The 18,803-nt window shown below is 46.8% G+C and overlaps 2 protein-coding genes and 2 non-coding genes across 4 annotated transcripts; 3 read left to right on the top strand and 1 right to left on the bottom strand.

The window, feature by feature from the left end:
* Nucleotides 1-263: 263 nt before the first annotated feature.
* TCF24 (transcription factor 24) lies at nucleotides 264-5,394 on the top strand. The gene is made up of 4 exons (XM_054394651.1): nucleotides 264-347; nucleotides 730-767; nucleotides 2,749-3,139; nucleotides 5,281-5,394. Exons 1-4 carry the CDS (start codon nucleotides 264-266, stop codon nucleotides 5,392-5,394), a joined length of 627 nt encoding a protein of 208 aa, XP_054250626.1.
* A 2,847-nt stretch (nucleotides 5,395-8,241) lies between these two features.
* Nucleotides 8,242-8,320, top strand: LOC128977273 (small nucleolar RNA SNORD87). Its single transcript, XR_008489415.1, has one exon. It is a non-coding gene; the product is annotated as a small nucleolar RNA SNORD87 (small nucleolar RNA).
* Nucleotides 8,321-8,820: 500 nt separating this feature from the next.
* LOC128977272 (small nucleolar RNA SNORD87) lies at nucleotides 8,821-8,899 on the top strand. The gene has a single exon (XR_008489414.1). It is a non-coding gene; the product is annotated as a small nucleolar RNA SNORD87 (small nucleolar RNA).
* A 1,091-nt stretch (nucleotides 8,900-9,990) lies between these two features.
* On the bottom strand, nucleotides 9,991-17,425 carry MCMDC2 (minichromosome maintenance domain containing 2). Its single transcript, XM_054394708.1, has 14 exons — nucleotides 17,241-17,425; nucleotides 17,023-17,153; nucleotides 16,867-16,926; nucleotides 16,373-16,568; nucleotides 15,352-15,474; nucleotides 15,039-15,146; nucleotides 14,146-14,274; nucleotides 13,443-13,674; nucleotides 12,619-12,824; nucleotides 12,203-12,363; nucleotides 11,684-11,860; nucleotides 11,195-11,337; nucleotides 10,595-10,704; nucleotides 9,991-10,157 (listed from the first exon to the last, which is right to left on the bottom strand). The coding sequence occupies exons 1-14, from the start codon at nucleotides 17,368-17,370 to the stop codon at nucleotides 9,991-9,993; spliced, it is 2,073 nt and encodes a 690-aa protein (XP_054250683.1). The 5' UTR covers nucleotides 17,371-17,425.
* Between the last annotated feature and the right edge of the window lie 1,378 nt (nucleotides 17,426-18,803).

Raw genomic sequence — 18,803 nt, 5'->3', positions numbered from 1 at the left:
CCCACCCGCCCGGGAAGGGGCGGTCGGTGCCGCCCGGGCTGGCGGGGGGGCCCTGCGGGCAGGTGCGACCCGGCCCCGCCGCACCCACCCACCGGCCGCGCCGGCTATAAGCGACCGGCCGGGAACGGGAGTGGGCTGCGCCGGGCAGAGCCGCTCCGGTAAGTTTATCCCCAGGCCGGGAGAGCGGGGTCCCCGCGGGTGGCGGCGAGGAGCCGGGGGTGCGGGACGGGACGGAGGGGCAGCAGCCGCCATCCCGCATCGCTATGGAGCCTCCGGGGGTTCACCGCAACCCCGGGGTCGCCTTCTCACATCACCAGAAAGCTCCTGATCCACCGCTCCGGAGAATCGTTCTCCTGAACTGCTCCTGGAGCTGTGCACAGAACAGGGACACTCGAAAAAACATGCAAAATAACAGAGGTTCCTGATTTTCCTCCAGGAACAAGCGGCTCGGCTGTGGGCAAGTTCACCTCCAGTTCACACCTATTTTTCTCCAGCCTGGGAACTCTGCTCTGGCCTTTGCCATTCTTCCCTTGCCCCTGTGGGCAGGTCCCTTCATCACCACTTCATCCACACAGAATACGGGACTTGGATGAGCCTTGTGCTCTTTGCTGTGGTCATCTCACCAGATAGCTTGAAAACCAAACCTCCTTCTTTTAACATTGTAGAGGAGGCTGCTGGAAACAGGCTGTTGCCCTAACACGTTTTACATAGTTGCGTTTTCAACCACAGTTTTGGGACCCCGAGGTGCGGGTGAGTTCCAAGTTTGGGTGAGTTCGAAGTTTGCAGAGATCTTGGTTGGTTGATGGGAAACCTGACAGTGAAGAAATTCCAAGCAAAATCTCTCCTTTCCACAGCTGAAATGTTGCTGTTTTTTCCACCAGGCCCAGCATTTTGTCTGCTGTTATGTGAAGCTCCCAAAACAGAAACTCCAAGTGGTACCCAAAGAAATGAGGTTTTCAGGTAGGTGTGTTTGTATAGTGCATGTCACGCAAAGTCATCCCAGTTCTCTGCCTATAAAGCAAGCAGGCAAAACTCAAACTGAGTGTAACCAGCCCTGCTCCTGTGCTTCAGGGATTTATACTGACCCGGGCTGTCTGCATCCCTGGATAATTTGGGCTTTTCCAGAGATTGGGGAAGAATCCCTCATTTCGATGGGATGGCAAAAGCAAAATCCTTCTGAGAAACATAAACCAACAGACTCTTCTGCTGAGCTTTCATGATTTCCTGTAGCAATTATAATTTTTTTCTGCCACTAAAATGCAATGTGCCTTAATGAGAAAGTGCCAGGGTTAAAAAGCACAGGGGACCTTTTTTATCCTAAGTTAAACAGCCCAGTTAAGGACCAGTTTCCAGCCCTCGCTCAAGACAAGCTCATTGTGATTGGATGTGTTACATTGGTCATAATATCACAATAAAAAAAGAACAATGAGCTTTTTCCTTTGGTGCACAGTCTTTCACACAGAATTCCAGTCTGAACTGTGCTGTCTAAGAGAGCAGAAAATGGTGAGCCAGATAAAGAGCACCATACCAAAACATCCCACGTGGTCACCTCTGCTAACTGCCATCTGATCAGAGCACCGCCAAAAGGATTGCTCAGGAACATTTCCTCAAGACTCTGCTAGAAATCTTCGATTTGCTTCCTTGTCCTCGGGGTTTTGCCATGATCAGACTTGGGCACAGAGGGACATTGGTTGGACTTTGGCAGGTGGCTGGAATTTGTGTGTTTTTAGATCATTTGTATGTATTTAGATCATTTTTGTATATTTAGATCATTTGTGTGTATTTAGATCTTCACCTCTTTATATGTGTCAATTCCATTTTTTTTTTAATTATCCAGTATTTAAATGAAATTGAAAGTTTTAATGATTTTTTTCCTGCCCTTACTGTCTAGCTGGGCTGCTCCCCACATGTGAAAGCCAGGATCTGAGACCCTTGGAAGTGCTGCTCAACTGAGACCAGCAGGATCAGGTACTGCTCTAGCTGAGGAGTGCTGCTGTTTGGGGAGTGTGGGTTGAGGGGCATTTTACTGTAGGACTGCAGGAATTAGGGGAGTGGGAGTTTGGGCAAAGGCAGAGCTGACTGCCTCTGACATCTGGGCAAAGACCTTGTGGTGGTTACTTTCAGCTTTGATGAAATGAAGCTTTTTGATGTTTCCAAGAGCTTTTCTTGCCCCGCAATGACCCAAATCCAATTTACAAGATTCTTTTAAAGTCTGAAAATGCAGAAGGATAAGTATGGCCATTTCTGAGTTATGTGAGGGGTGGGAGTCAGGGGAATTCAGTTGCTGGCCCTTGAAAATCCTGAGCCAAGTCTCACCCTTAGCCTGTGGCTCCTCTCCCCGCTGCACCTGCAAGCAGGAGTTTTCTTCTGTAACCCACAGAGCATTGAGCACCTAGACACTGCTGAGATAAGACTGCAGCTAACCAGCAGATCCACAGGCAGCCCACAGCCCGAATCAGACAAGAGCTTGTAAATCAGAGAATGTCTTAAAACCCATGCTGAGCCTCATTTGCAGCTGCTTGTCAGCAGGCACCACTGTGGCAGCACAGCTCAGCGCTGCTACTTGGGCTCCTCAGAGGGATCTCTAGGTTCCGAGTGACACAAAAATGTGCTCTGTGTAGCACTGTCCCAGACTCCCACAGCAGATGCCAGTCTCTGTGAAGGTCTAACCCGTGTCTGTGCCTGCGTGGTACCAGACTTGCAAGCAGCAAGTGGACGAGCAACTCAGCTTTCCCTTGTTGGCTGCAGGAGCCTCCTTGCCGGGCAGTCCCCGATGGAGCATGGGCAAGCAGCTGAGAGCGGCGAGGGCAAGGAGCCCGATGCCCTTCTGCCTTCTGCTGCCGGCAGCAGTCCCTGCCTGCCCTCGGTGGGGCAGCGGCCCGGGGCCCCTGCGGGCAGGCCGGCGGCTGCCAACGCAGCTCGGGAGCGCAGCCGGGTGCAAACCCTGCGCCACGCCTTCCTCGAGCTGCAGAAGACTCTCCCCTCCGTGCCACCCGACACCAAGCTCTCCAAGCTGGACGTGCTGCTCCTGGCCACCACCTACATCGCACACCTCACTCGCAGCCTTCAGGATGAGGAAGAGTCGCCGGGAGAGGGCTTGGGTGCCCTCCGAGGGGATGGGTACCTGCACCCTGTCAAGGTAGGAGAGCTCATGGACTCCTCTAAGACCTTCTGGGTTGGGAGAGATCTTTAAAGGTCATGTAGTCCAACACCCCTGCAGTGAGCAGGGACATCTGCAACTACAGCAGGTTGCTCAGAGCCCCAAACAACCTGACCTTCCCTTAATGTAGAACCCAAGTGATGTTAAAGGTACTTAGATGAAACTAAAGATTTGAAGCTACTGAAGGAAATGTCCTGGAGCTCACTGGCTTTGTCCCTCCAGCAGTCCCTTGGGACTGAAGGCATAGGGCAGCTCCAGAGAGGTACCAGCCTGGCAGCCCTGGTGTTCCCCTCAAACCCATTTGAGCCAGCCGCAGGGGATGTGTGTGGCTGAAAGCAGCTACCACAGCCATGGCAGCACTTGCACTGTCTCCCCTGCTGAGGCATGAAGGCAAGGTGACATTAATGAGTGGCCATGTGTTAATCCCCTCTATGAAAGTGCTTTTCTGAGGCATGCATTTTGTCTACTTGCTGTATGCTCTTCCCTCCATCAAAAATAAATCGCGGCGGGGCAGACGGGACGCGCAGGGGACGGCTTCTCAGGAGGACCTGGGGCTGGAAACAGGTTTCAGCTGCATTGCCCAGTGACTGACAGGACTCCAACACCACGGGCTGTTTTCTTTGGCTCTGCTCTCAGGGAGTGAGTTACAGCACTGGGGTGTTTTTTGGTTTTTTTGAAAACCAGGATGATTTAATTAAGATTAATTTGTGAAGCAATCTCCAGCTCCTATAAAGTGACTAATTCACAGAGAGCTTCTTGTTCACAGTACTGGTCACTACAGAAGGCACCATGTCAGAGTAGGTTCTGTGGCCAGTGAAATGATTAGCAGGCTCATTAAGAACACAAAACCTTTACATCCATATGGATGTGTAAATGGGGCTGTAATTTAACGGGAAAAAATAGTGATGGATTTCAAAGCAAGTTCTAAGTAGGTCCTGTTCATTCCCTTGGTTGGAGCAACAGGACACAAGTCTCCTATGGCACTTCTTACCAGCTGCCAACTACTTGTGGCAGAAAAATGCTTTTAAATGGTTATTGCCCCAGTTAAATGATCCAGATGCACATTTCCCAGGCTACTGGAATATGGCAGTGCCGGATTTATGTAGAAGTTATTTTTCATAACCTTATTTAGGTGCCATTTATCTGTATTTGTTTTGTAAAGAGTCTGTGAACCTAACCAAGCTTTCTAATATTCCTGGTAGTGAATTAATTTTTCAGTTGGCACTGGAACAAAAGTGTCACAGACAAATCGTAGTACATGCCTAAAAAAACCAAACCAAAACAAAACAAAAACCCCTTAAAATTCAGGATATGAGGCAACCAGAGCAGATAAGGACTTTAACCACACTCATCCATCAAGCATGGGAAACACAAATAGCAAGGAGAGTAAAATATCCAACTGCAGTTGTGTGTGAACAAGAAGTAGAGCTAATGATTTTAAACTCAGATGTCTGGTGATGAATTCACAACATCACTCCTGGAATAAAACTCCTGCATGAGATGGGCCAGGCTTGCCAAGCCAGAGCATGCTGCTGCTTTATGTCTGTAAGTAGAAGAGCTGAGAGGCAATGGCAGTGTTAAACCCCTTGAGTTTTTAGAAATTTCTTTGCTTACTCCCTGAGAAGGTGCCAGCTTGCTGCCCAAAGTGCCTCTTTCTTTATGAACACAGTGCTGTCAGTTTCAGGTATTTCTGCACTCAGGAAACCTCCACCTTTCCAATAATGAACTGACCACAACAGACTGGAGCTGAGTGCTGCCTCCCAAGAGTTGGGCAAGGGCTGCACTCACCCTCACCACAGGACTGTTTGCTGGGGTAAGAACCTCAAGCTCTAAGAATAAATCATTAACCCCAATGCACTGATCAGTGAATGGAGAGATGAGCTGTTCCATCTGAAACCACTGACAAAGAAAAAGAAGCTGTCAGTGCTGGAGGCCACCAAACAGCAGTGACATTAGATGCCTTTTAACAGAGTTTTTAGCAGCCCCTGTGTGGGGTTGGGTCTTGTGAGGCTGGGCAGCACAAAGGGCTGCACGCACAGGGCTGCTGTGGCTCCACCAGCAGCTGAAGCAATGCTGAGGGCCCCGGTGCCTCAGCACTGCCCTTGTCTCTCCCCCTGCAGAAGTGGCCGATGCGCTCCAGGCTGTACATCGGAGCTACAGGACAGTTCCTGACTCCCTCGGCACCCGGCGACGGCGCGAACCAAGGGGAGACCTCAGCAGCTCCACAAATCTAACCTCCCTTCTAGCTTTGAAAACATTCTTATTTATTACACCTTCTATATATTTAAGTTAAGCCCCATATCTCCAGACAGACTGTAATTCCTAGAGTGCTGTTTGTAGGGCAGAAGGAACTGATTGTGAAATGTCATTAATACCTCATGAAGTTAATGTGACATCTCAACACTTTCTATCTAGAGCACACTGAGGAGAAGGCAGTGGCAGGCACCACACAGCAGGTCACCTGATGCTTTCTGGGACTGGTGGTGACCCAGTACACTGTGGAGAAGCAGGAAGGGGTGATGCAGTGCTGGCTGAGCACAGCGCAGCAAGGTTGGGGTGGAAAGCCAAGGGCAGGTCTGAGAATAGCAATGGACATCCACATGAAAACAACAACCAAGGTCTGCATGTGGTTCCCTCACTGCATGAACCTGGTGGTGGAAATCTCACTGACCACCACCACCAGGTCAGGGCTTTGTCCTCTGGGTGACTGTCAGTGCATTTGGCTGCTCCTGAGAACATCGATGTGTGGTCACCTCTGCTGAGAGTGTGCTGAAAACTGTCCTGCAGGGACAGCCCCAGGCTGCTCTGCACACTGAGTTCTGCTGGTGGGGACCCATGGGTTGTGTTGCATGTTATGGGATTTAAATGCGTGTGAGTGTCCCCCTCGTCTGCTCAGACACCATGGTGCAATTCTCTGGTCTGCTGGCAAGTTCCTGCACTGCAGTACACCAGCCCCAGGAGCTGGCTTGTTCATGGCACATTTTTCACTTAAGCATCTTCTGTAGCTGGACAAGAAAAGCTGAAGCTAAATACACAGCTGTGTCTATCCTGTAAGCTCTGTACTGCTCCTGTAGCCTGCTACTGCTGAGGTAAACATGCTGTTAAATCTCATTCTGTGGGCTTCATGTCTTTATTGAGCTGCAAGATCTCTGGCAGTTTCTCACTGTGCAGGGCTGACAATTTCTAATGCTAAGAACCTGGATTTCTGGTAACGTCTTTCTGAAGACCTCACGAGTTAAGTTTTAAAATGACATCTAGGAAAACACCACTACTAGTGAAAACAACCTTTATGCATATATATGAAAAAGTAATTTTGTTGCTTTCGATCTCTTTTCGGTCTCAAATTTGAGATGTCTTTCAGAGGTGCTGAGCACACCCTGACAAATGTCCAGGATCCCCCAGCCCTGCAGCATCCTGAGCTTTTAACAGGATGATTCTGTTAAATAGTAAAGGAAAGGAGGTGATGTGAAGGAGGTGTAAAGGTGTTGAGTAACGTGGAAGAGTGACAGCACAGCAAGGGTTTCCAGGAAGGCTTTGCTTTGAAGATGAGGGTGTGAGACACAGGCTACACTTCAGACCAATAAAATACCCAGGAGCAATGCAGAAGCATGGAGAATTCAGTCTGGTTTTGCATGTAAATAGACAGCATCAAGTCGGGGGAAAAATCAAGTGAAACCCCAGATAGATTGCAATGGCAAAGCCAAACACTGAGCTGCTGTCTATAGCAGTGGCCTGACAATAAAAACAAAGCACACAGGAACTGTGCACATGAACTGGTGTAGGGAGAACACCAAGTGCGGCGATGTTCTGCAGCCACTGCACTCTTTTCCTTGCACAGGGGTGCACTTAATAAACTTCAGTCTTCTCCGTGAAGCCGCCATCCCAGGAGCTCTCCCACAAACCCCCGACCCGCGCCTTGGCTGCCGGGTGCAGGAGGGTGCAGCAGGAGGCGGACCCCAGGCTTCAGCCCCCGCCCGCCCCTGCCCTCAGCCCGCTCTGCCGCGCTCCCGTTCACACGGCTCGTCAGACTCAGTGCGGGTTCTCCTACCGGAATCCGGCGCCGGTTCTCCTCCCGCCTCCAGCCAAAGCACCGTGACGCGGCTGTGGAAGGATCCCAGGGGTCTCGGGGAGACCGCTGCTGAGGCGGCCCGAGGGCGGGAAGCGGAGGCGACACCGGCAGGGCGGGCGCTGACCCCCTCCTGCTCCTCTGCGCCGACCTCCAGCATGCTGCCGCCACTCCAGGCAACGGAACCGGCCCCAGGGCCGCCGCCAGCACCAGGACCGCGACCAGCGCCAGCACCTGCGGCCCCCGCGTGAGCGTGCGCGCATAGCCACGCCCGAGCGCGTGCTGGCCCTGCCCCGCCGTAAAGCGCGGTGTCGGGAAGTGTCGCGCTGCCTATTTAACGGTGTCCCGCCAAGGGCTCGCCCTTTCTGTGCACCGTGCGGCCGTGGGGAGCGGATGTGCCGCGCCGGGGTATCGGGCTGCACCCGGCCGTGTTCCTGGGGTAGGTGATGGGGCGGTTCAAGCCTGTGCTGCGGGACCCGGCCGGTGTTTGTGGGAGCTGCTTATAGATAGCGTTCATCAGTGGGGCTCCCGTAAGCGGAGCCGCGGGCTCTCCGGTGCCCGGTAGCTCCCTGGTGTGTGAGTTGTTCCGTGCATATCTGGCTGTGGTATCGCAGCGGCAGGTTGGGCCGCCGGGGCGGGCGTGCGGGCCCGCGGGCCCTCCGGCAGCAGCGTGCCGGTTCTTCTTTCCCGGGAGTGTCAGAACCACCCGGGCTCGAGTGCTGCCGCAGCTTCCCCGGAGCAGCCCCTCGGTCCTAACGCATCTCGCCTAAACGGCAGAGCGGTGTCTGTGCTCTCTTTCCAGAGGAATATTGCTTTGAGGAGTTATGATAGCTAGAAGAGACTCAAGTGAGGAACAGGGTTTTCGACAGCATCCCTGCTGGCTTGATTCAAGCAGCTGGGGCTTGAATCCTGTGCTTTCGGTGACCTGTGCTTTTGGGCCCAAAGGGGAGGATTCCCCTGGTGTCTGAATCCTGGACAGAACCACACCAGTCCTGGCACAGATAAAACCCTGACTGCTGGCATCATGATGATAACTGTTTGCCGTTTACCCAGCTGAATTTTGTGATGAGCAATCTCGTATCTGATATGCCAGTTAGAGTGAATTTGCACCAGTTTGGTTTGCCACCAGCAGTTCTGATGGTATCCACTCTTTTAAACATGTCATGATGCCAGCTGACCTTCTCCACTGCCTTCCAGCCTTGTGTGCACACATCCAGCCTAGCAGCAGACTCCATCCACTGGGTGTTGGAGAGGGTAAGTTAGTTTGAACTGTGACACTCCAGTGAGCTGTGGGGCTGTCTGGGGAGGGGCTGTGCTGGCCACCTCTGCTGCTGCCTGCAGCTGTACGTGCTTCAGCTGAGGTGTGACCGGTTACTCAGGGGCACTTCTGGCTCTGCTGTCCTTCACTTGTGCTGCTACTAGTCTAGTGATCTTTGCCTTAAAATGCCATGGGAGGAACTGGGGAGAGCTTAGGATAAAAGGTTGTGCTCTTTTGGCAGAAAATGTTTCTTTCTGAGGCCACGTTTTCCTAACGTGGCCCATCAGAACTCTTCACAAATCACTGGTTCTGGTTAGGTCTGTTCCAGGAGTGATTGCTGGCATGATGATGAAATCTTTGCCGTTTACCCATCTGACTGGGTTTTGATGAGTATTTTTGAATCTGAGATGCCAGTGAAGTAAATAACCTTGTATAAGATTGATTAAGGATACACAAAACTTATTTTTTTTAAAAATCTTTGTTATTTTTTGTTGTTAGCTGGAAAACACCAGCCTGAAATGTGGAGTTGTGATGCACTTGGCCATGGCCATTCCAGCTCCTCAGCACTGCTTGATTGGGTGCAAGGCTGTTTGAAAAGGTGTGAATCGTCCTCAAAAGAAGTTCAGGTGAGTGCCACTCCAGGAAGAGAAGTGGCCTTATGGACCCTCCTAGAACTTACTATGAATATTGAAATGTATCAAATAAATTGGCCCAAACTGAATAGTCAGGATTAAAACATGCACTTCTGTTATCTTGTCTAAATGAGTGCTTACAGTGCTATTGGTGGCAGCTTTTCTATTTGTCAAGGCTGTGTTGGATAAGAATAAAATCTTGGGGTTTTGCTTGCTTACAAGGCTGTCTAATAATTAACCTTTTTTCCCTTTCCTGTGGAGTTGCTATCCCCTGTGGTCTGTAGACAGTCATATAGAAGTAGTGGGGGTGTTTCAGCATGCAGGAGCACACTGGCATTTAGGATGGTGTTGCTGTGATTAAGACAGAGAATATCAAACAGTGTGGTGATACTTTAATACCTTTTCAAACTTAGAGCATGAGTAATTTCAGAAAGCTGCCTTCCACCAGCAAAACAGCTTTAATGTACTTGAAACTACACACCCCTCCCTGGGTGAGGCATTTGAAAAGGAGCAACAGGAGCAACTGCAGAGTGCAAGTAGCTGAAATGAAACATTAGATTCTATAATACCTGGTTGAGTTGTAGTCTTACTAAAAACCCTGCTTCACTCCCCACTTCACTGGATGAGCAGTGGGAGCCAGAAGAGTTGTGGTTCCATGCTGTGGCTTTGGTCTGAAGCTGTGGCCTCCCAGGGTGAAGACATCACTTCAGACAGCACGGTCACAGAACTTTCAGGTAAGTCGTGTCAGCTTTACTTTATTCCTTAGCAAAACCAGCACTGAACTGTCTTAAAATCCTAAAGACTCCAGAAGTACACAACTAGTAACTGCAGTATCCCAAAGCTGAGGCCTCAGGCTTGACTCAGTGTGAAGCTGTCACTCCTCATTAGTGCTGAGGTGAATCCCTGGGCCGTAGGCAGCAATGAACTGGCGCAGCTGGTGGTAGCACTGCATGAGGTACATGTCCCTCTGGTGCAGGGAGCTCTCGTTGCTGAGCTCACAGGGAAAGACAGGATTTGGAGCTATGCACAGTGCAGACTTGCCTGGACAAAGGAGAAACTGAGATGTGCTGAAGGCTTGATGTTGTCAGGACAAAAGCTGTGACACAATCCTGTATGCTACCATCTGTAAGTGTTGCATCATGATTCTTGCCTGGCTGCCAGATTGTGACTCTAGAAAAATAAACCCCCAACCCTTGTCTTTGTTCCCCAGAGAGGGAAATCTGCCTGTAGCTTAACCTGGACCACTGTGAGAGGAGCAGTGCCTCAAGCAGCAAGGATGGAGCCCTGGTGTTGGCCTAACGATCTACAAACAGCATGGAGGCTTTGTGGGTAAGGCAGCTGATTTTCTTCTGTTGGCCTTCAGCAGGGGACTTAGATTGGAGATGAACTATTACTGCAATCAACTGACAGTCACTTGTTAGACTGACAAAATATGAACACAAGGTACCCACGAGTGAAGGCTGAGGTCTGTTACTTACCATGTTTGAGGGTAAGAGATGACTCCAGTAACAAGATGGCAATCAATGCATCTTCCTCAAGAACCTTCCTTCTCAGACTGAGCTTAGTGTGAGCCTTAGACAGTGAAATCCTAGAGATGAACATAAGCATGTCAGAAAGGGAACACTGCAGATGTAAATGCAGTATGGAATTCTGTATGGAATTTGGTTTCTTTAAATCCAGAGCTCACACTGGAGTGGGGGTTTCCATACTTGTAAATCTCCCACAGACACTGAGCAGTGGACCTTGGTGCATTGTCTGTTGTTAGTGCTTTTTTGTTGGATAATACAAAGCTGTGTAACTTAAATCCAATATTTTTTCTAGGTAGCCTTAATAGTGATTTTTAAATTATTTTTTGCCTGGCAGAGTTCTTTTAAACTACCTTTTTTTTTTTTTGCACCATCAATGAATAATTCTAAAAGGTAAATTAAATTGTAAATCTTTAAATGGTAAGATTCATTACACTTGAACTTTTTAAAACTTAATGAGTCTTGTCTAGGCTTCTGTTTATGAAGCTCTTGAGCAGGATAGCACAATTTCAATTTGACAAGCAGCTGTTTGCTGTGCAGAGCAGGACATACAGAACTTTCAGTGCAGATGCTGATAAGGTGGCTCCACGGATAGAATTTCTCCTCACTCTGCGACTGGCAAGGTAATAGCCCTGAATGAGGTTTTCTGCTTCTGGACTCAGTTCCACTTGAAGATTCTTAGCAAACAAAATAAACTAGAGAAGGGAAGATATTTTTCCAGTCAAACATTTAAAACAAAGAGCTTACATTTTCCACACCTTTTAACACAGCAGTGGCACAGGGGTATCATTTGGACAGTATTTTCTACCAGTAAAAGACAGCTGTCAGCACTCAGCTATGTGTAGAGGTAGATCTCAGATGCTAATCAGAATCATCTGTCAATGCTCCTAGAGAATACTGCGTTTAGAGTGGAATATTAACTTTTACTACTGATGGCAAAGTGAGAACAGAAGTGGGTGTTGCAGAGAACCTCCTGATGCCAGAGCAGTATGACCTTCCCAAGTGTGCCATATGTGCAGCTGCTGGGGTGCTGCCTGTTACCTCCTCATAGTCCTGTGTTCTGAACTGCTGTGAGACTTTGTACAGCATGGCTCCAGGATTCATGGCTCTCTTCAGAGTATGGTGCACAAGAGCAGCAGACACTTGACACAGAGAAAACTCATCGTGTATCAAAAGCCCAAAACCATCTACAAGGTTAGATGGAACCAAACTTATGTCCTAAAGAGAAGACCCAGAGGGGAAAAAAAAATTATTATTTTGGGCTTTGGACTTGCAGAACCATGGCAGAAATATTCAGCAGCCAGAGACACTGAGTCCTGCAAGACTGCCTCATGAACTGTCTGTCATAGATGCAGTCAAACTGGTTCAGCAGTAATTGCCAAAAGCTGTTTTGAAGAAAATGATCCCTCTTTGGGGAAAGCAGCTTGATTTAAAGTCACTGAAGTTGTGACTTTTGGGGCAATACTAACAAATCGAATTGCTTCCATTATTCCAAGTTGAAGTAACCACAAACAAGTGACTGCTGCAGCAGGGGTGCTGCTCATGAGGTGTGTGCTTTACCATCTGTCCAAGGAACAAGTTATCCTTTGGGATGTGCTTCTTGGAGGAAGATTCCACGAAAGACCAAAAATTGGTCTGAACTGGGATAGTAATTTGCTGGTCAGCCTCTTCTCCATACTTCTTCCCAGGAATGAACACTGTTGTGCTTCTGCTCTCTAGCACTAGGACAGGACAAGACAAATCAGTTACATCTTTAGTTCTGCTACAAATTGTAGTCTCACACACTACCTGAAGCCAGTCACCATTTAGGTGTTCACTGAATTGTGACAATAATTAGAGCTCTGTGGCAAATATCAGCTTACAGGACCTTGGCTTCGTTCTTACACACTCATGAAAAGTAACTTAGATTCTCATATAAGCTGGGGACCAACCCAGCTATGTTCTGTCCCCTCATCTGGTGTTAGGTGTGAGATTACCAGCCTGCAGAAGTTCCAGTTTATCCTTTCTGTATGAGGACAGGTCTCCTATGTAACAGACACCACCCTGGGCCAGCAGAGCACTGCTGGCCTGGATGCTGGCACCTCCAGTCCCGTGCTTGTCTTTGCACACAGAAGGGAAGATGTCACTTGATGGTGGGTGCCGTATGCCACGAGGCAGGAGGCAGATGCTGTAATTCAGAAGCCTGGAGGATTAAATCACTGTCAGAAACTGTGACTTTTGCAAAGCTTCACACTATGCTTACTACTTCAGAATGCCTCTCCATGTACTACGACTGAACCAAAAAGGCACCAACAGCTGGATTTATAACCTATGCATGAAGATGTGCAAGACTTTTGATACCTTATCAGATACCTTATCACATGTGAGTGATAAAAATTTTAGTATTTACACACTGCTTATTAACTGAAAGTGCTGAGAGCTGGGAAACAGTGATAGAAAGTTAACAGAAGATTGGACAAGCAGAGCCTTTTCTTTTGTCATTAGCAGCTTCTGGGACAGGCTGCAGTTCTGATGTTAGAACAACATTTTGTTGGAGCTCTGCTAAGCAGTGCTGGTGTTACTGCTGAGATAACTACCAAAGTGTTAAAGGGGTTCATTGTTAGTGAAGTTCTGATCTAGATTTATCACTTGATATAAATAAAACTGTCCCAGGGATAAAAACTGGGTATTTGTAGTAAAGAGCCCTGAATATTATTTTTAAAATGCAATCTGTAGCTTTTCCTGTAAGACAGATTGTATTATATTTTAAAATCTCCTGGTTTTAATTCTCATTTATGTGAAAAATAAGGCATCTCTTTACCTATCAATTACTAGCATGTCACTTGTCACAATCAACAGATCCAGGTAATCTGCATTGTCTTTTTCACATGTCTGCACTAGGCTCAGCAGTATGGTGAGCTTCACAGTGTTGTAAGTGCCTGGAGGAACAACTTGAGAGGCAAAGACACTGGCAAGGACAGCAGAAAAGCTCCAGCAGGAACCTGAAGTCAGCCAGAGCAGATGCTTGAAACTGTCACTGACAAAAGAGGGACCTAATGAAGACAACATGCAGATTAAGACACTTCACAGGAGAGCTCTGCAGGTACATTAGAACAAATCAAGATTCTAGTCTTGAGACAAAACTTAAAAGAAGTTTGTGTTAAGCACAAATTTAGGGTGTAGACACCTGACAATTTTACTACTAAAGGTAGTAGACATGACCTGCTGAAACTGTTAAGGAAGGAATAACTGAAATACCAGGTTCATTTAATGTAAGATTTCAAAGTCCCTTTGGGCAGGACTGGCAGGAAAAGTTGAAGGACTGCAGTAAAAAATTCTGTGGTTTCTCAGTGCATGGAAAGTGGGCAACAGAAGATAGTCTCCAGTAACAGTAATATCCATTTCAGACAGAGAGGCCCCAGAGTGGTTTTGTAATCTGGGTCTCTAGATCACAGAAAGACCAATTCTCAAGATTCTCCTTTAGAAGGCTTTCTTTCAGTCAATATTTAATGGAGCTTCCTTACCCCTTGGCTTACAGAGCTGTACACTGTTGACTTCTATGCATGCTGTCACCTGCAAGCCGTTCTGCACACAAGCTGGGATTCCTATGATCTTGTACTGGTTTCCTATTTTCATTTTGTTGGCCAACTCATCTAGAAGTTAAAATGGTGGCGGGTAGTGAGGAACCTACAGAGGTCCTGGGGCATTAAACCAGTTTTAAAGACAGTCAGGACACCTCACGTTGTGAACAGTTCCATTTTATTCTTTCACTGCAGAAAACAACAGCTGGATGCCAGGCCAGGTTCACCATAATGGCGTAAAATCAAGTACCTCCCCTCTAGATTCTGGTTTATAAATTTGTTATTATTATTAGCTATTTCTAACTGCAGTTCTCAAGAAATGAACCCTAATTCCACAGGCCTTTGGAACTGCTTTTTAAGAAAATGAATGGAAATATGTTGGTTGTGATTTTAGTTAAATATTCCTATTAGAAATCATTTAATGTTGGCAGTGGAGGGTAGTGGGTGTGGAAGCCAAAAATCCTGATGGGATGTGGAAACAGCTGGATGGAGGGAAGGATGTTTAAAATGCATGAAGTTGGTATGAAAGACTTTAACCAAAGGAAGCAGAAAGGGAAAAACAAGGTGCAGTTAGAATGGGTCACTGCAGAGCTGCCCAGGGCTCTTCATTTCCATGAAAGTATAAAACTGCTTTGCCATGTGCGCTCTTCAATCCTGTGCATACTGTTTAGTTTCCTAGCTAGCTTTATATTTTTTCCCCAATTTTATTGAAGAACTGCACTGAACATGATGGCTTTTAGCATTTTATCCAGAGAAATAGATCTATAAGGACAATGCAAGAGGTTATAACAGTTCAGCTCTAAAGCTTTTTGACAGAACTCCCAAATTCCACTTACCTCTCAAGAAAACTGTAAATGTCTGAATCCTGAAGTGTGACTGATCATTGGAATATCCCTTCAGAGCAGTAAGAACTTTTGCATCAATCATTTCAACTATTTGTTTGTCTTTCAAAATAAAGGCAGAGAAAAGGTTAGTTCTGAAAACAGCACAGGGCTGGGGGAGTTATTTTTAAAAGGATTGCTGTGTTCTGGGGCTTTCCCCTCTTAACCACTTTGGTTACTGTGTAACAAGTAGGAAAGTAACAGATCTAAAATTAAAGCTATGCCGACCCTGCCACCAGATCTCAAAATAGAACCACACAGATCCTACCACCAAGGACTCTAAATTTCATGTCTTCCTGCAGTGGCGAAGAACACAAACAGCACACGAAATCATTCCTCACTGTGGCAGATTCTGTAGCTCCAGGCAGGTGCACCCTTATGTACCTAAACCCTAAAAAAAAAAAAAAAAAAAAAGGGGGGGGGGAAGAATTTACCAAATGTTTGGCATGAGGACATGACTTTCATTTGAAGTTCCCCATGAAGAAGTGGTTAACTAATGGGACAGTGACATATTCCCCCTTTATTCTGTGTGTCTCCAGCTGAGCAGTCACACACTGCTCCCACATGCTCTGTGTAATTTATATTAGGGCCACCAGAAGACAGCAGGATTTCCCACTGCACATTACCAGGTGGAACACTTGGCCTGGCTGCTTCTGCCTGGCCTGGAGATGAGAGGGGATGTGGATATTCATGCCTAGAGGTACGTGCCCTCATAAAGACATGGCTGTGATCTATTCTGCAGCCTCCGAGCTTGGGGATTTCATTTCTCTTTGATAAATTTCTGGTCTCTGTTACAGGAAGAAGATAAAACAGCCTTAAAAGTTCTTAAGGCCTAACCCTGCAACGACTCAAGCAGCTACTCAGAAGTAGTTCCACAGAAGCCAGCTGCTCCTTAAAGCATACCTGCTCTGTGCTAGAAGCCTTTTCCAGTCACTTCAACATACCATTGTGTGCTGCCTTTATAGAAACAGTTTCCAGGAAAAAAGTATTCTGCTAGTTTAGATATTTTTTTCCTTTCAGGTAATTTAAGAAACTATATTGGCAATGTCTCTCTTCTCACATCAACCGTCTTCAGCAGTAGGAAAATGGATTGCTGGCATAGCTATGCTCCTAAAACATTTAATGACACTGAGCAACCAGGGGGGAAGCTCCACTGCTTTCCATTAATTTAAAAGTAATCATGCTGCATCCATTACAGAAATGATGCGTAGAAAAATGCCTTTAAAAGCTCTGTTCAGTTATTCACAATTATTGAAAAGCTTTGGAGATAGTATGGATTCTTTAAGTACCTTCAGAAAAGGGACAGGTCTCCTCAGAACAAAGGAATCTTGCTCCCTGTGTGTATTTTGTTACAGTTCCCATTGCGATTGCAATTCCTTCAGCCATGTAAAATCTCTGGGATGTGTAGTTCAGGGGAAATTCAGAAAGGCTCAGAATGTAGCTCGGTAAAGGTGGCAAATGTGTTGGTTTCAGCAGGATGCTGATCTGACAGGAGACACAAATCAATATCTTCATGCTTTTAATGTCCTTAAGACTGCTTTGCTTACAAGGACAAACACATGTGAAAGAGCTATTAGCAAAAAAAAAATCCCCAAAAGCATGAAGTATAAATTACTAGGTTTCTATTAATTACCTCTGAATTCATGCAATACATGTTTGGGTGAGACCGAGAGCTGTTTTTAATTACAAATTCTACTACAAAGGCAAAAGTTAATGCAAAAATATTTACTACTTCACCATACTTAAAAGAGTTAAGATCTAAATGGCAAGAATGCAGACTCACCTGGGCCTCTGTCTGCAATTGTTCAATTAATGATAATGTCTTAATAGCTATGAAGCAGACCTGTGATTGAAAAATAGCTTCCTTTTAGAATGGAGAACCTAGCTGAAAGACAGGAGATGTGTTTCTGTCTACTCTTGTGGATCACTGTATACTCACTGACTGAAAAATCTGTGCAGCTTGGATGGGATGATGAAGGACGTAGTTTCCAAGAGCTGCATCTAATTCAGCAATATCAGAGGGGTTTATTGAGATGGTGAAACGGTAAACAGCATAACTTTGTTTGGAGTCTGGAGGAGCAAAAATCATCCTAAATAAAAGTAACAGGTTGTGGACCAGTACTTATCAATGTGACAGAAGATCTGAGTGAGTAATACCATTGTATTTTCTGCAATCCTGCACGAATTTCTGAAGGCCACCACTTCTGTCAAGGTAGACAAGAGCAATTTCCCTCATTTGCTGTATTCCACAATGCATCTTCCAAGAAAGATGTTTGTGCTCTAGCATAAAGTTTGGCTAAACTGTGAAGAAATGATGTTGGAACTGGCTGTGTTATGATGATAACTACTACAGTATCTATTAACAAAGCTGTACAAAAATCAAAATATATTGTCTCTTTTTCAAACTATGCAATTCTCTGGGGGTTTTAAAGTATCACCGTTCCAAGGGAAGTTCTTTCCAAGGGCTGACGCATGCTACCTTCCCCAAGGAAATTCCTGAGGAGTGCTCTGCTGTTTCCTCAGTGGATTATTTCACTGCCCAACTCTCTAAACCATGAAATTAAAGCTTGCACGTAAAGTGAAATCTTGTACCCTGAAGCACTATTTTGCTGAACTTAGAGGGAGAATTACCAAGGCCAAAAATGGTATTTTACAGATAAAAATCTAGTTTGCCATCTTCTACAACGCCTTCTTTGTCCTCTGGGTAGATGACCAATACTGCTTAAATCTTCAAAAATTGATTTAGCTACCTCATAAATGACCAGACAGACAAGAGTGAGCAAAGCTCACAGCAGATGAAGGATCCCTTGAAGGTGTTGACAGAACTGGGTTTGGGAGGGCCAACAGATAGTTGGTGGCTTTAAGCATTAAATTTTAAGCCCAAATTGAAAGAAAACTTAGAGTAGGAATTTTTTTGTTGCTGTTTCTCTACACAATTCCTGCTCCATCCCTCAATCCCAGCAAGAGCGGATGAAAGAAGGACACCAACACACACAGATCCCTGCTATTTGCCTGGACCCCACCGTCCCCAGGCTCGAAGGACACTACACATGACAGCCCCTTGGGGTACCTCAGCCCCAGTGGGAAGCTCAGGCCCAGCCGGGAGGCAGGGGCAGGGCCTGAGGCGGGAAAGCGCCAGGGGCGGGAAAGGCTCCAGAGCTGCCCCTCCAGGACACTGCTGCCAGGCCCACAAAGGGCTGCACCAGGGCTCACACAGGGCCTCTTCTTCCCAAAGAAAGCAAAACCCAACCCCATCCCTTAGCCCACAGCTGCACAAGCCCCTCTGCCAACACCTTAATAGGGGAAGGAGGGAGTGAGAATAAGCACGTAATGAAGTGGTCTGAAAGCAGGACAATGAGAATGGAAGGGCCCCAAGACTAAGGAAATGCCTTGGAAGCTTAAAAAATTGGAAACAAAACACTTAGTAACGAAGAGCAGTACCTATGATGGCAACATTCTGTCAGCCTTTGTAGATAATGCCTCATGGCTATCCCCTATGTAAGCTACAGTGATTTTAATACTAACCACCATACCTCTAGGAGGAAAACTTAAATGTAAATGTAGGAGCACCTTACTGTAAGGAATGAGGTAACAGAGTGAACAATGGAGCACACATGCAAATATTCATGTGAGTTAAAAATCTCAACCAGTCCTAGTTTGTTGTTTGTACTGTTTATAACCTGCTGCTACTTGAACTAACACTGTGCTGGATTTTTAATT

The sequence above is a fragment of the Indicator indicator genome, chromosome 31, assembly GCF_027791375.1.
Source record: "Indicator indicator isolate 239-I01 chromosome 31, UM_Iind_1.1, whole genome shotgun sequence".
NCBI lineage: Eukaryota > Metazoa > Chordata > Aves > Piciformes > Indicatoridae > Indicator > Indicator indicator.
Note: the sequence above shows the minus strand (reverse complement) of the source record. Positions and strands in the feature narration are given on the sequence as shown.